This window comes from Rhipicephalus microplus, chromosome X, assembly GCF_043290135.1.
Source record: "Rhipicephalus microplus isolate Deutch F79 chromosome X, USDA_Rmic, whole genome shotgun sequence".
Classification (NCBI taxonomy): domain Eukaryota; kingdom Metazoa; phylum Arthropoda; class Arachnida; order Ixodida; family Ixodidae; genus Rhipicephalus; species Rhipicephalus microplus.
The window spans coordinates 122,469,908-122,486,587 of record NC_134710.1 but is presented as its reverse complement, the minus strand read 5'-3'; the positions used below and the strand labels follow the sequence as shown (position 1 = coordinate 122,486,587).

The 16,680-nt window shown below is 46.0% G+C and overlaps 1 protein-coding gene across 2 annotated transcripts in view; it reads left to right on the top strand.

Moving 5' to 3' along the window:
* Positions 1–16,680, top strand: part of LOC119176383 (protein O-mannosyl-transferase Tmtc3) — a 395,223-nt gene that overhangs the window by 349,799 nt on the left and 28,744 nt on the right. For both annotated transcript variants that reach the window (XM_037427640.2, XM_075877560.1), the window contains exons 12-14: positions 902–985; positions 5,723–5,860; positions 11,440–11,533. In XM_037427640.2, coding sequence (XP_037283537.2) covers positions 902–985; positions 5,723–5,860; positions 11,440–11,533 — 316 coding nt within the window. The remainder of the gene's footprint in view (positions 1–901; positions 986–5,722; positions 5,861–11,439; positions 11,534–16,680) is intronic.

Below are 16,680 nucleotides of genomic sequence, written 5' to 3'. Positions count from 1 at the left end.
AGAATGGCAAATACACAGCCACCTCCCTGAAGCTATGTGCAGTGATACGCCTCACACCTCACAATTCAGGAGATGCTCTGGTGGAAAAATGCCAGTCATGTAATCCAGGCTAACACGCATGTTGCAACATCACAGACGTCACCACCTAGAAAATTGCATTTCCAATGCGGCGTGTCGTCGTTCGGTGTAAGTGGTAGCCTACGTTTTCAAAGAAAAATAGGAAAGTGACGTTGCCTGAATATGCTAAAAATCAATTAAATGCTTAATCTGTCCTGTATGAGCCAAATACTTCATAACAAACAGAATAACGCCAAGCAATATAGTGAACCTTGGCAATATATTTTATCATGTGTTTGCTTTGTATGTGCGCATAATTTTTACTAATCAAGCAATCGACGTTTTCAAAAATAAAAAAACTAAAAAGTATACGCATTAAGTTTGCTCATATACGAAAGCGGCATCATTTGCAGAGAGATGCAAGAACCTCGTCTGTATAAGTGGGCTCGAAAACATACTTTTTTCTCTTCGATTATACGTACGCCCCCCTCCCCTCCCACCATGACCACCACCAAAAACATTTTTAAAAATTTGCCAAGCGCGAAATTTCCGAGGAAGCTGTATTCCTGCTTTGTCTGAGAACATAGCTTCAAAAGCGATGTTCCAGCTTGTAATATTATTACGACCAACGCAACTACCTGCTAGTTTAGTACCGCCGTGCAACCAACAGAGCAAAAATTCACATTTGCAGTGAAGCCCGCGTTCCCTAAACATTCGGGTGCAGTTGTACGTATTTCTGAACTGCGTTGTAGCTGCACAAGAAAGGTGATTTGAAACATTTTCAACGAACAGCTTTCGCCGGATATTTAGACATTGACTATTTTGTCATTTTCGCATATTTCAGGTATAATGGAACATGGCTCAAACTGGCAGTCACCATTTTGCTGCTTACCCACTTCACGAAAACGGTTCTTCGCAACTACGACTGGTGAGATAAGACACAGTGATTATTAAATATAGCTTTCAATGCTATGATTTTATTTCTTTTTGATGTGTTCTATACACCTCATTTTCTTCTATTCAGCGTGGGAACAGTGAAAGATGAAAGAGCCAGCAAGTTGGATGTTTCAGCCGCTTTATTGCTCTGCCATGGTTCCCATGCATTATGCATAAAACTCTGGCGTCGAAGTACATCATTCAATACCGTTGATTACGTTATATGTATTATTTAACGATACTCTTAAGCCATTTTATTTTGTATTCGCCTAAGATTGCACAGTTTCAATATCCATGTTGCAACTAGGTGTACGCTGGTCATCTAGAAGAATTTTTTGCATGGTCCTGTCATACTGTTTGAAGGCTTTGAGAAGACAGAGGAACAGAACTCGACGCAAGTATTAGCGCATTTGCGACGCGTTTTAGGGTACCATTGTAGACAAAACAGTGTGCACAGTTTAAAATGCGTGCGCAGTCATGTCACTATAGAGAGTTTTAGTACTGCGTACGCTGCGTACGTGACGGCGTTGCATACGTAAGGACGCCACGTTCTGCGTAGTGCGCATGCGCAAACCGCAACGCGCACGTATCGCATTACGTACGCAGCTGCTACGTAACCGCAACGCGCACGTATCGCATTACGTACGCAGCTGCTACGTATGCACGCATGAGATGCGTGCGTGCGTACGTATGAGGTAATTGCACCGCTCTCGAACAAGTTCGCGACAGCGCGAGACTTTGTTTTGCAAAATGGCGGCATCGAAGGCAAGCACCGACCGGCTCTGTGGCTTAAAATATGGCCATAATCTGGCTATAACACTTGGATTGGCTCACATTGGCTGTCAACAACACGTGCTTCTATTTTGATCTACCAGATGACGCAACACGCTTCACGCTCGTTACGTACGCGGGTACTACGGCGTACTAAAAGCCGATTAGTGGCAAACGACGCCACGTAACGCAAGGCGCTTGCGTGATGCGTACGTAGCACCATTCCGCAGTACTAAAACTCTCTAATGACAAAGTTTAAGGCTTGTCGAATGGTGTACAACGATGACAGGTGTATGCATGACAGATGTCTGACGCATGTTTTGATAAATTGAAGGAAAGTGCACCCCTTTTGCCGCTTACCCATTCCGAAATACAAGCCAAAAATATTGATTGATTGATTGATTGATTGATTGATTGATTGATTGATTGATTGGTTGATAAGTGAGGTTTAACGTTTCAAAACCATTATATGATTATGAGAGACACCGCAGTGGAGGGCTGCAGAAATTTCGACCACCTGGGGTTATTTAACGTGCACCCAAATCTGAGCACACGAGCCTGCAGCATTTCCGCCTCCATCGAAAATGCAGCTGCCGCAGTCGGGATTCGATCCCGTGACCTGCGGGTCAGCAGCCGAGTAACTTAAAGACCACCACGGCAGGGCATGACCAGGCATGGGTATGCACCTAGTGGCACTTACCAAATAGTTCATAATATGTGACGTTCTACGTCCCAAAACCACGATATGATTATGAGGGGCCCCATAGTGGAAGACTCCGGGAATTCGGGGGATCTGGTGCTCTATAACGTCACTGAAATCACACAGTACACTTTACAATATTCTAAGGCAAGACACCAAATAAATGTCTTCAATGCAACGTGCTAAATTATGAAGAGCAAGTAGAAACAAAATAAAAAGAAAACCTTCACTTTAAAACTTATTTGAGTGCACTCTGTTTCTGTTGGGTTCTTTTACTGAAAACTACGTGGTGGGTTTTGTTTCCAACAGTGCCAGCTGCCTTGTATTGCGCGGATGTATCAAAGTCCCTCTTGGCCTCGGAATAGGTGTGAATTATCTAACCTCGTGAAGGTGGATAAAGTTATAGTGGAGCCCGACGCTTGCTGCCGGGTGACTTGTGGGTGGCTGTGGTACAAGAAGTTCTGTGTGCTCAATTTTTCTCTACGCATGCAACAAATTTTTGTACACTATACAACGAAAGTACGAGGAAAACCCGAGAGGGAAAAAAAACTGTGTTTCTGGTTACCGCAGCACGCCCTTTGAAGTACAAAGGTTTTCTTTTTTTTTTAATTTTTTGTCAGAATATCGCATTGTTTCTTCTTTACCTCGCGCATTAACAATACACTTTTCCGCATTCTCTGCCCGTCGCTGAAAGTCTGTCGTTGCTAGAGACGCAGCAGCTGCGGCCTTTTTCACAGACACTCGCTCGTGGCAACGGCGGAGGAAGGGGCCGAAGTTAATTTGCTTGCAGCGTGGCAATTCTTGTTTGTCGTAGGAAGTGCTCCATCTCTGACGCACTCAGGAATGTCTAATAAAGGTTTCGCATACACGGTACTCTATAGACATGGCGTAAAAACAATAAAAAAACTTTTCCACAGCCCTCTCCTCGTCAATTTTTGTACTTTGCGATGAAACTCTTCATCCTCGGCGCACTTTAAACTGCGAGGAAACAAAGTGCATTCCCAAACGTGCATGCTGGCGAACGCAAGCAAGCGAAATTTGAATAATAAGAATGAATACGTTGTGCGTACGTGGATAATAATAAAAGAAAAAGGTGATGTTATGCCAGTATCACACTAGCAAACAGAGCGGGTTCTTTCGCTCTCCCTCCCACTCTCTCTTTTGAGCGGCAGGATTTCCACTAACTGCCCCACTTCACCGGCCACGTTCATAGAGCAGCCGTCGTGCGACGCTCGACACTCTTGGTGTCGCGCCCCTTCACTCGTCATTTCTCCTGGTTATACGCTGCGTTCCATATAGCGGCCCTGTTTAATCCTGTCGCAGCTTTGTTTTTCTTCATGTTTCTGTTGTCGTCCCCCATTGAAAATTGGCCTCGGAGTAGGGTGCGAGTGACAGGGGAGGGCGACGCGGGCTTTCCAATGGCCCAGGGCCAGGTGGCCGGAAGAGCGGATCGCGCAGCTTATAGAGCAGGCGCGGCGCCGCAGGGGAGAGAATGTGCCGAGCGGTGACCGAGCCCGGTGCGGTCGAGGCAGTGCAGAGAGGGAGGCCCGCAGAAATTATGCAAGCGTGGGGATCGATTTCACAAAATCGAAGGCCTCCGGTTCAGACAATCGATCATTGTCATCTTTCACGGAATCCTAAGCATTTCGGAGCACACTTCCTTTTTTTCCTCCGTCGGCCGTTCGTCTTGTGTTTTCTTTGTGTAATCTTCGGGGGTGTCCTCGCTGCCTTTGCTATCCTTACTTGACTCTCCTTTCTTTTTTTTTTGCTGTTTTATTCCGTTCTCTGGTAGGTATAGCGGGGGAGACTTCGTTTAGACAGACAGGAATACATAAGCGCCAGACTCGCCGCCATGTGAGGATCGGTATGAGGACCCTACCGCGCGGCGTTCGAAATTTAGTAACATGAAGGTTCTCTAGGTGGTTCATCCTTTGGGCTTTTATGCTTTAACCTGCATTTCCCGCGGAGAAGAAGGTTTGCTGCTACTGCCGCCGCCTGGCGTTTTATCACCGTCGAGAGAATACTTTCCTCGTCATCGTCTTCACTACCTTTTTTTGTCGTTGTTTGTTTTCGCCGCCTGGATCGTTCCCGTTGTCTTGTCGACTGCATCTTTTCACTTCGCTTTCATTTTCTGCCGCCCCAAAATGCGTTGCACCGCAAGCGACACAAAAATGGAAGTGCCACCTATCATTAGGTTTTCTCTCATTTTTTTTCTTCCTCCTTACACTTCACATTTTGCTTTGTATCTTCATATCCCCTTTTTTTTTTTGAGGACAAAACAGCCTGTCCTTAATGCACTGTTCACCTTTCCTTTTCTCTGTCTCTCTCTCTTTCTCTCTCTTCCTAAAAATTTTTTTCAGATCACACAACATCGGTTCCATGACTACTTTTGCGCCCCGTTGCTTTTTATTCACTCGTGACGCAATCTGTATTTGTGGCAGCACTTCCGCCAGGAAGTGTAACAAAGAAGGCAACTTCTTTCATCGAAGTTCAGATATGGCCTCTATTATTCTTTTCGCCGTGCTGCTGTTTTCCTTCCCAACCGGAGCTCGAAAAAAAAGCATTGTACGCTGCTCTATGAACGGAAAAACAGATAATTTTTTCCTGTTTGGTTTACAGCGTCTTAGAATAATATCTGAAAAGTCAGTATAATGCATTTATTTTTAAGCAACGCTTTGAAGCTAAAAGAATTGGAAAAGCTTAAATGCTAGCACTAAAGCCACCCCCCCCCCCCCAAAAAAAAAAAAGTGTCGTAGAATGACACATCTATACCAGATATTATGGCTTCAATGGGAAGTCGACGGATGGTCAGGGGATTCGCAACGTTTGTGAGCTGTTTGTCTTCAATTATTAAATATTTTTGTTAATTTTTTTTCTTGAAGTATTGTTAACAAAACTTCTTGCCCATTTTGGGGGGGGGGGGGAGGGGGAGTGTTCGAATTTTTATTCGGATCCCATTTGGATACCTTTCGCGATTCCTTAACAGACCTCCGAAGGATTAGTCATGTCTATTTTTCGGTTTGACTTGTGATATATCTGTTTAAATTGAATTCTCGTGTGTAGAAACTCTTTATAAGCGTGGGTATTACTTGCAGTGGCATCGCTATGTCTGAACTCAGGCTTGTTTTAGTTTGTACGTTCTTTCAAAAAGATGTTTTTCTGAGCCTACCAAGTGTGTTTTATTAATGTCAGCGTGAGTGAAGCGTGTGTTTGTAAAAACAGTATCGCTCGATTTTTTTCTTTCTTTTTAAATTTAAGGTCATCCGAACAAGCCTTGTACCAGTCTGCGCTTCGTGTGAATCCGAGGAACGCAAAAATGTTGAACAATCTCGGACAAGTTTTGGAAGCGTCCGGAGCTTTCGAAGAAGCGCACTCTCACTTTACTCGGGCTATCAGGTAAGATTGGCTACCAAGGAATGAGTTTTAACAACCACCGCCGTGTGCAATCTTGTAAAATATCGCGTTCGTGTGGTCTTTCTTTTTTCTGCGAACTCATTTGATATGAGCGCGTTGCTTGGCTGCATGAATCCCTGCTTCGGGTGTATCTTACAGGTTTTCTCAATGCAGGAAGTTATTTTAAAGGGGTCCTTCGGAACCTTTTCAGGTAGCCATGAAATTAATTACGTAAAGGATTTTATTGCCTCACAAGTTCACTGCCGCAAAATAATTAAGTATCCGTCCAGTGCGAGTGGAGTTACAAAGATTGGTCGCACGCTGCAATTCTCTCTCCTCTTGTCTCGCGTAAAACGCAGAAAGCTGAGCAGGGAGGGATATGGCGCGGGCTAAAAAAGTACGTCATGGGCGCCTCGTGACCTTGAACAATTGTTCTCTTTCTCTCTCTCTCTCTCTCGCGCGCTCTTTTTTTTTTTTTTGGGGGGGGGTCATGACTATGGTGACGGGGCCCATCAACGCAATACTATTTTTAAAGTGAGGGGGCCCATCAGCGTTGTGCAATCGTCACTACAGTGACGGGGCCCGTCACCGTAGGGAAAAAGTAAAAATGAGGGGGCCCGTTCCCGTAAATTTGTAGTCATTTTAGACGCCGCCGCTTCGCTGTTCTGGTGGCGTATAGTGGGTTGACGCGCAGTTGGAGCAGCAATCGTGCCGGAGGGTATCAGTTCGAAGACGCGTTTTGTTATTTTTTTTACTTTTTTCTTTTTTATAGTAATGCTTCAAGATTGACATTACTGCTCAGAAGGAGTCGTAGTTTTGCTTTTTTACAAGAAAATCATGATGCTCTTTGTGTCGGTTGTTAGCTTACCATGTGCATTTCGTGGCGCCGTGTCGTTGGTGTCCAACTTCGGTTTGAATCATGCTCTTTTTTTTTATTTTCGGCTCTCGGTATTGTTTCATGTATTGTTACTTGTTTGTCAATGACAATCGTGTTTATTCATCGGGCATATAATTATCACGCTTATTTTACATCCCACGTGAAATGGAGACTTCTACTCTATGATTGCCAATTGATACTACGTTGTGCGAGCAGATTCCGTTGTATGCATATGAATTAACTTTAAGATCACATTGAACCTGCGATACTCAACTAATTGAATTTAGTCATGATATAGCTGCCTCGATCGACAATGGATGCCAAGTGGACTGTGTATTTTTAGATTTTCAAAAAGCCTTTGATTCTGTATCACACAATTTATTATTACTTAAACTGTCTGCTCTAAATATCCCTCCCTCTTTGTTAAAGTGGCTTGAAGCGTATCTTGTTGGTAGAAAACAGCGGGTTGTTCTCGAGGGAGTGAATTCATCTGAAGTCGATGTCTTATCAGGGGTCCCCCAGGGATCTGTTCTGGGACCCCTTCTTTTTTTGATATTTATAAATGATATAACCCAACAAGTATCCAGCCGCATGCGCATGTATGCAGATGACTGCTGCATATATCGTGACGTCACGTCTGCTCAAGATTCTGCTCAACTACAAAGTGATCTAAATGCTGTGTTATCATGGTGCACCACATGGAACATGACACTTAACTTTTCAAAATGTAATACCGTTCGCTTCACAAACAAAAAGAACATTCTAAATACGAATTACTTTCTTGGAGACAATCGTTTGGAAGTTGTGTCTAAATATAAGTACCTAGGCATTTTCTTTACGAGCAACCTATCCTGGAACGACCACATTGAATACGTCGGTGCTAAAGCGAGCCGTGTATTGAACTTCCTGAAGCGTAACTTTAAACAGGCCCCACCTAAACTAAAGGAAACGCTCTATCTTTCTAACGTTCGCTCAATTTTAGAGTACGGTTGTGTGGCTTGGGATCCAGACACTAAAATATGTACAAATGCGCTAGAAAGGGTTCAGAAACGAGCAGCGCGTTTTGTGTCTGGTAACTATGATTTCACTAACCGCTCTTCGTACATTCGTAAACATTTGGGTTGGCCTCTCCTGCAGGACAGGCACAAATTCTTAAGATTAAATCTATTTCATAATATTTATATTGGTAGCACTGGTTTAAATAAAGACGTGTACATTAAAGATCCCACTTATGTATCCTCTCGCCTAGATCACACCCGCAAAGTTCGCGAATATCGATGTCGCATAAATACTTACAAAAACTCCTTCTTCCCGAAAACCACACACGAATGGAACAACCTAGCAGAATATATTGTATCCACCCCGCCACCCTCATTTCAAAATGCTCTGTCACAATTTTTGTTGAAATGAAAGATGCCAATTTCTGTCTGTATTTCTGTTTGTGTTTTACTTTTTCTTGATTGCCTCATGTTCCCGAGAATGTGTACACACTGTATAAGCTGAGCATGCTTACTTGTTTTGTTATCGGTATTCATACCCTGTATCAATTTCAAGTTTTATGTCTCCTCCCCCCTACTGTAATGCCCAAACTGGGCGCTGTAGGTACTCGAATAAATAAATAAAAATAAATAAATAAACAACCACCCTCAGCGGGGTTAGCGTCTCTTTGCATTCATACCGCATCTCCAGCTAATAATTTGTTACGCATAATATAATGTTGCCAAATTATACCATTCCCCGTATTTTTCGTGTCGTTGTAAAGGAGACATATGGCCGATGCCAAACGTTGTGCAGGTCAACTTAGAATGTGTTCCAACCCTAAGTGCTGTGTAGTTGGACAGTATGTTTTGCTAAGTCCCAAAACCACAGTACATATGACTAAAATACATGTAGCTCCGACATCGGGCCTCCTTCACCTGAAATCGCACGCACAGACTTATTCATATCATCAAATCAGCTTGTTTAAACAAGTGGATGTGAACATCGCTTTCGTCCCATGAATACGGGCTATATGCTATGCAAATGTAGATTGGCATTCGAACTCTCTATGGCACGGTTGATACTCGCACAATGGTGTGCTTTCTGTAGCGGTCTTGCCATCCTGAGACGACGCTCGTCCTGCGGAAGTGAAACGTCTTCCGTGTCGTTCTCGGCGATTAAAATACAAGCACACCGAATGAGTGGGCATGTACCGGTCATCTGGTTGCTTTATTTACAAGTGCTAGCTGGTGTGGCTGCGGGCTTGGGTAAACCACAAGGTGTGACCGAGTCGATTAAACGAATACGCAAGAATGAACATGCATCTACCAGCGTCGCTATATCCTACGATGAGGGAAGATAGCCGTAGGAAGCTTGAATGCAGTCACCTAACGCAGCAGTAAAAAAACAATAAAACTTCCCCAATCATTTTGGTAACAGCACAATTCAGCAGCTCTATGTTGAGGGCTGCCACTATAGCCAGCGTTATTAAAACGGGTCACTTCACAATTGCAACGTTACGGTTGTATTAATTGCCTCGTTGCGTTAGTGTACGTCTGTGCACGTGCTTTTAGTGGTATAGTGAAAACTCACTATACTTGCAGTACTGCTGTAGATTTCGCGGTGAGGGGAGCTCAGACCAGGGCTACGCAGCCAAAGGTGGCCGATCATCGAGCAGGGTCCGTTAGCGAAAACGTCGACTCGATCAGCTGATCGTCCAGGTACTCGCTGGCCAGCGGCTCCTTCCATTGCTTCGCTGTATATATGTTGCCCAGCACGATTCTCGTTAAAATAGACAACATTACTCGAAACAATACTGAAAGCAGAAAAGCAAAAAACATTAGTTAGTCAGCACAATTTGAACTGAAGTCGCACACGGACAACGCATCATGTTCCACACCAACAAAATGTACCTCCTGCGCCTCAAAAAATCAACGCGGTAGGGCCGTATAACAACCGGCCCAAATAGCGACAGGATTTCCTTGCAAAAAGGTCAAATTACGACTCCTTCACAGTAGTAATGACAATGTTGATACATTGCCCTCCAAAAAAGCAAGAAGTAAAAAAATAAGAAAACGGGAATTTGAACTGACGACCCGTGGCACGCTCGCTAACTGCGCATCAACCCACTACACTATACGAACAACGACATGGTGGCGTGTAAAATGACTATGAATTTACGGCAGCAGGCCCCCTCATTTTCATCATTTCACTAGGCCCTCTCACCGTAGCCATTGCTTTACGGTGGCGTGGCCCGTTACTATAGCTGCATCGCTATTATGACGGGCCCCCTCACTATTACGAATTTACTACGCCGAAGGGCCCCCTTACTTTAACTATAGTACTGCGTTTACGGGCCCCGTCACCATAGCCACTACCTTTCTTTTTTCTTGGAATACTCCGCTTTTCAGTGCGATCGCGCACGCACGCGTGCACAAGTCACGGCCTCCCGGGGCGGACCCTGTAACGAGCGAGCGTGCCATGCTCAAATCAGCCAGTGGCTGATACAATGGATGTGAAGGGAGGTCTTGAAGCTTGTAGCGTTATTTGTCGACAGAAAAGAAAGCACTTTTAGCTGATCTTAAAAATTTATTGTGGATCCCTGGCCGCGCGCCAGACTGTAATATTTGGCTCGCGTGTTCTCGAGAGCCTCAACTACCGATCGGCAGCGTTTTCTGACCATGCTCAAAAATTGTTCCGGAGCCCCTTTAGTAATACCTGGCATTACTTTGCGATGGGATATCGGGCAATCTTACACGTGGGTTATCACAGGAGAGAGTGAGAAAGTGTGGTCAGCATTATTTCACGTCCATTTGATTTGCAAGGAGAACGAGCAATAAACACTCTCTCTGGCGTGATGGATGTGTGACGCCGTAAATTGGCTCTTGTGTGCTTTAATTAGAGGAATATAAGAAAAGCCGTCACCGTGCAGTGGGCGTTAGTCAGGCTGATGATGATCCTTCTATTGTGATGGTTTGCTCATCATTCCAACATTTTGCCTATGAAGCAGCGAGCTCTCCTTTGTTATAGAATTGAATGAAGTCGCGAAATAACAAAAAAAAAACAGCTACGGACGCGTTCTGAGTGACGTGCCTCGACATTCTTCTCGTTTCAAGAGCGTTACAAGCGCATTAAATAAGACACGCACTTGAGCTACGCTAATATACGTTGCGTATATATGAAATGTCGATTAGGTCAGTTCTAGCTGAAGCGGAAGCTTCTGTGGAAGAAGTAGCTTGAAGCTAAAAGTAGTGCTATGATGCAACGGCAATATCCTCGCGCCTGTGAAAGAGACTCATACTTTAGGGCATATTGTGTGAGCTTATACATGAGTATTGTCATTAAGATAGCATAGTTATAACGCAAATACAGTACACTTTTGGCTTTAATATCCCACTATCTTGGTTTGTATGTTGTGATTAGTGGCATATGTCATATACATGAATAGTTTTGAGGCATTAATCTCTCAAGTTAAGCTAATATGGTGCTTCGTTGTATAAGGATCTTGCTAAAGCAACCATATATGATGCCATAATTGTAGCATTTCGTCAAAACAATGTGCGTATTGTACTTGCTCATTTGCACTCCCCTATTAAATGTGTCGGGCAACACGCTTCTAGTAATAACCTAGGAGCCGTGAAAATGACTAAACTTTAAGCTGTACGCCACGTCTTGAAATATTTCTCTTTAAATTATATTATGTGGCATGATGGGTTTTTTTTTTCAGGGCTGAACCTGATGACATCCGAGGACATCTTAATTTAGGCAGGCTTTTGACTACTATGCGCCACTACGAAAAAGCTGAAGCCGCTTTTGTGAAGGCAAGTACTGAATTGTTGCTTTCACAGCTCAAGCAATTGTTCTCTGGAATTTAGCGCCCTTAGAGCCAACCTTAACGAAGTACGAAGCTTTCGTTTAAAGCTCGACGCTTAAACGCAATCCTGGATACATACACCTTTTTATTCATTATCTTACATCAAAATATTTTCTTTCTACACACAGCCAAAAAAATTCCGCACCACGACACGAATTAGACACGCAGCGCGAGGAAAACACTCGTTTTCACAGCACAACCACGTAAACCTACCATCTGACTGCATTTTTATGGTATGTAAAACTGTGAAACTTTATGTATATTTATTTACAAGATTTCACTTTGCGGCATAATGAGATAAGAAACCCGTAATGTAACTTGCTGAAGTTAACCTGGTATTTTTTTATCGCGTAAACAATTCGATACGCAAATATTAAGAAAAAGTTGCAGTAACGTTTCACTTCCTAAACTCGGGCAAGCGAGTGGTTGCTGATCAAGTGGGCATGCTGTCCTGTAGAATATCTCTTTATGTTAATCAGGATGGCGTCGTCGTGCTCAATGTTTCTCGAGGGACGCTTAACACTCTTTAACTGTGGATGCGATAGCGTTATCAGGTCCTGTTTGCTTCTTATCATTTGCTTGCCTTCTGGGTGGACGCCTGAACCGTACTGTGAGAGAAGGCACGTTCGTGCACGTTGAAAGCTCCCCCAGGACGCCTACTGCAAATAAAGTTGTGAAGTACTCCCTAAAAAGTGCTTCACTAGAAGACAGACTCCGGGCTGTCCGGGGGGCCTGCGAGATGGTGGGGATAGAGATAGGATAGACCTCGCATAGAGATAGCCGCAACTAGCCGCAACCTCGCAACATCGACCTCCGGCGGCAAAAGCGCCGACCCGGTGCTTGTTAGCAAGTGTTGGCCGAGAGGTAGAGCTTCAAGCGAGCGACGTGGACAATGTCGGAAGATGTGCAGGACATCGGAGAGTTTAGAGGGGTTATATCATACGTAACATCAGTTACTTGGCCTAGCACATGGTAAGGTTCGGAATACTTGGGTAGAAGGTTTTCGGCCATGCCAACATGCCGTGACGGAGTGCACGGAAGAACGATGTCACCCGGATTAAAGTGAACGTTTCGATGGTGGCTGTCATAGCTATGTTTCTGGCGGAGCTCTGAGTCTTAAAGGCATCGATGAGAAATCTGACAGGCCTTCTCGGCTGTGCTAACAGCGCGGCGAGCATATGCTGTGGACAGGTCGGCAGGGATGGGTATAATCGGGTCGAATGGCAATGTCGGGTGTCTTCCATACAAAAGATAAAAGGGAGAATGTCCAGTAGTGTCGTGACGTGAGCTATTGTAAGCGAAAATGACAAAGGGTAGCGCAATGTTCCAGTCGCCATGATCAGCCGACGCGTACATGGCGAGCATGTCAGTGAGCGTACAATTCAAATGTTCTGTGAGGCCGTTTGTTTGAGGATGATAGGCCGTCGTAAGCTTGTGCTTGGTTGCACAAGAACGAAGTAGGTCGACAATTACTTTAGATAAAAAGTAGCGACCGCGGTCGGTGACTAGTTGACGAGGAGCGCCGTGATGTAAGATGACGTCTTGGATCAAAAAGTCAGCAACGTCTGTAGCGCAGCTGCTCGGAAGATGTCTCCTAATGGCAAAACGGGTCAAACAATTTGTAGCGGCGGCGACCCGCCTGTTACCGTTAGTATAAAAAGGGAAAGGGATCAGCAGGTCAAGGCCAACACGATAGCAAGACTCGGCAGGTATGTCGATTGGTTGAAGGGGCACTGCGGGTTGTACAGCTGGTCTTTTGCGGCGTTAGCACGACTCGCAAGAAGCAACATATCTTTGTATGAAACGGTAGAGGCCGGGCCAGAAAAGCATCGGCGACACGGTCGTACGTTCTAGCAACACCAAGCTGGTGTTACGCCTGGGAGTCCTCACCGAACGTCATTGCTTCTGCAAAGGCAATCCGTGTCAAGGCCACTGAGCGAGCCCGCATGACGCCATCATCTCAACGACGTCATCTAACCCGACGCGCCGGAGTGTCTTATGCAACGCACGGCGAGCTCCCTCAACCCACGGGACCGATAGCAGCCCGATGATGGCTATCGCTCGTCCATGGGTGCAACCCAGTGGCGGTTCCTGACTGGAAGAATCTGACATCGCGGCCAGCGGTGCTTCTGATTGGACGTTGGTGACGTAAGGGCCACCCGGGGCCTATAAAAACAACCAAGCGGTGCGTCACCAGCAGTTGACGTGTGCGTCACAGAGAAACCATCTTGGCACTTCGAGTCCCTATGCTGTCGGCCTCAGTGCCGAATTTTTAACGCCTCTATTTCGATCCTGTACATGAACCTTGCCTTAACTAATCGTCATCTTGTCCGCTCGTCTATCAGCTCTGCGCAGAAGCAACCGCGAGCTGAGAAACACACTACCGAACAACCTTGGCGGCCCGTGACCTTGGCGCACTACGCAACAGTGTCGGCGGCAGTGCGAGTCGTAACAAAGGCCAGCCATTGGTACATCATGTGGTTGTTGAAGTACGGTCGAGCGCACATGAGTGGGTACTTCGAGTAGTAGTTCCTGTCCCACAGGGTGCATGTTACGGTGGTATGGGATGCAGTCTATGACGACGAACATTCGAAGCGAACTGTCTGTAGAGCCAGTGTTCAGGTGGTCGATTAGATCTCGTAGGGACGCGTCACGCCATTGTTCACATCCCATGCTGCCGAAAGCGGAGAGAGAGGAAATACAGTTGGACGCGTTGTCCGTTACGAGATCTGGAGCGTCAACGGGGTACCGAGAGAGGCAGTCGGTGTCCTGGTCTAAATGGCCGGACTTGTAAACCACTGTGCATGTGAATTCCTTGAGGTACCGAGCCCAACGTGCAAGGCGCCCTCTTGGATCTTTGAGAGCTGAAAGCCAGCATACATAGAGTGTGATGGTCAGTTGTAGCAGTGAAACGCCGGCCATATAAATAGGGGTGGAATTTACTAACTGCCCCTGCAAGCGCCAGGCACTCACGCTCAGTAATAGAATAATTGCGCTCGGCAGGAGAAAGGAGCCGGCTGGCATACGCAAGAACTCGATCATGATCGGATTGACGCTGGGCTAACTCCGCGCCAATACCGTGGCCACTAGAATCAGTGCGGACCTCAGTTGGAGCGGATAGGTCGAAGTGGGCGAGAATCGGTGGCGTGGTCAGAAGTGCTATGAGCCCGGAAAAAGCCGTGGCTTGATCAGGACCTCACTCAAATGGCACATCTTTCTTCAGAATATCAGTGAGGGGGCGTGCAGCCTCTGCGAAGTTTTTGACTAATCGACGGAAATATGTGCATAGCCCCACAAAACTTCGAACGTCATTGGCACAAGTCAGTACGGGGGAAAATCGAGGACAGTGCTAACTTAGTCGGGATTGGGGCGGATGCCGGATGAGTTGACGAGATGTCCTATAATAGTAACTTAGCGATACTCAAAGTGGCATTTCGAAAAATCAAGCTGGAGCCCAGCCTCACGAAATACTAACAGAATGGAGTATTTCGAATGGAGTCGCTCGAGGTGAGACTGAAAGGTTGGGGCAAACACAATCACGTCATGCAGATAACACAGGCAGATGGACCATTGAAAGCTGCGCAAAAGCGTGTCCATCATCCACTCGAATGTGGCTGGCGCATTGCACAAGCCGAATGACATTACCTTGAATTGGTAGAGACCATCAGGGGTTACAAAGGCGGTCTTCTCCCGGTCGACGTCGTCCACGGTGCTTTGCCAGTAACCAGAGCGTAAGTCTATCGAAGAAAAATAGGTTGCACCATGAAGGCAATTTAGGGCATCATCGATACGAAGAAGCGGATAGACATCCTTTTTGGTGACCTTGTGTAAATGCCGATAGTCCACACAGAAACGCCAGGTATTGTTTTCTTTTTAACTAAAACTACAGGGGATGCTAACAGACTTGAAGAGGGCTCTATAATGTCTTTTCTGAGCATCTTATTGACCTCCTGTTGAATAACTTGGCGCTCCGATGGTGACACTTGATAGGTACGCCAGTGAATTGGGGCTGCATCACCGTTATCTATGTGGTGTTTTACTTGCGAGATTTGACGTGAGGGTCTACCGTCAAAGTCAAATATGTCTGAATAGGTCGTGAGCTGGTCACTGAGGTCTTTGACCTGAGACGGCAACACGTCTGAGGCAATCGTCTTGCTTACGTTGTTGTGTTGTGTAGATGTGGCTGCGTCGGTGCTATGCGCATTTGGTGGGATGACTGCGGCCACTTCACGGGACACAGGTGAGATCTGGCACTCGTGCGACACGATGGTGAAAGAGTGGCGAGAACGATGCCTTGTGGTAGGACTTGAGGGCTGAGTTCGAAGTTCAGAAGACGAAGGCAAGTCTTGTTCGCTGTAACAGTTAAAAGAGTGTATGAAGAGAAAACTTTGTGGGCCAGTAAAACACCGGGAGAGAAAGAGGCCACGTAATCCCCATCCGGCACTCTGGGATATGGTTCAACAGTGACACAAGTTGGGGCTTGTGGTGGGAGGCGAACAAACTCGGTATAGAAAAGCTTGTTCTGGACCATCTTCGACGTGCTGGGGGCCGCAGGCAAGCCAAGTTTCACGACGCCGGGTGAGCAGTCAATTACAGCGGAGTGGTCCAACAAAAACTCGAGTCCTGGGATGACGTCATGAAGACAATGAGCGAGAACATGAAACAGAATTGACGTCTGACTGTCGGCGAACCTCACACGTACGGTGCACATTCTGAGCACAGCTGGAGTCGCTCCACTAGAGACACGTACGAACAGGAACTCGGGCGGCGTAAGGACCTCATTTAATTGTGCACGAACTTCAGAGCTCAGAATTGAAATATGTGCGCTGGCGTCAATGAGGGCAGTAACAGGAAGGCCATCCACTTCTACATGGAGCAGCTTTTGGTCCGTAGTCAGGGTCAGCAGAGGATTTTCAGGTCGGGAGTCCGATGCAGCATCACCTCCGGGAGCTGAATTGCTCAGTTTTCCGAGGAAGGGCGTCCAGTAGGGCGGGGCGACGAACTGCGATGGTGCTGAGGTGACCTGAAGCGACGATCATGCGAGGACGGCGAAAGGCTGGAACGGCAGACTGATGTCGCAGGAGCGCCATTGTA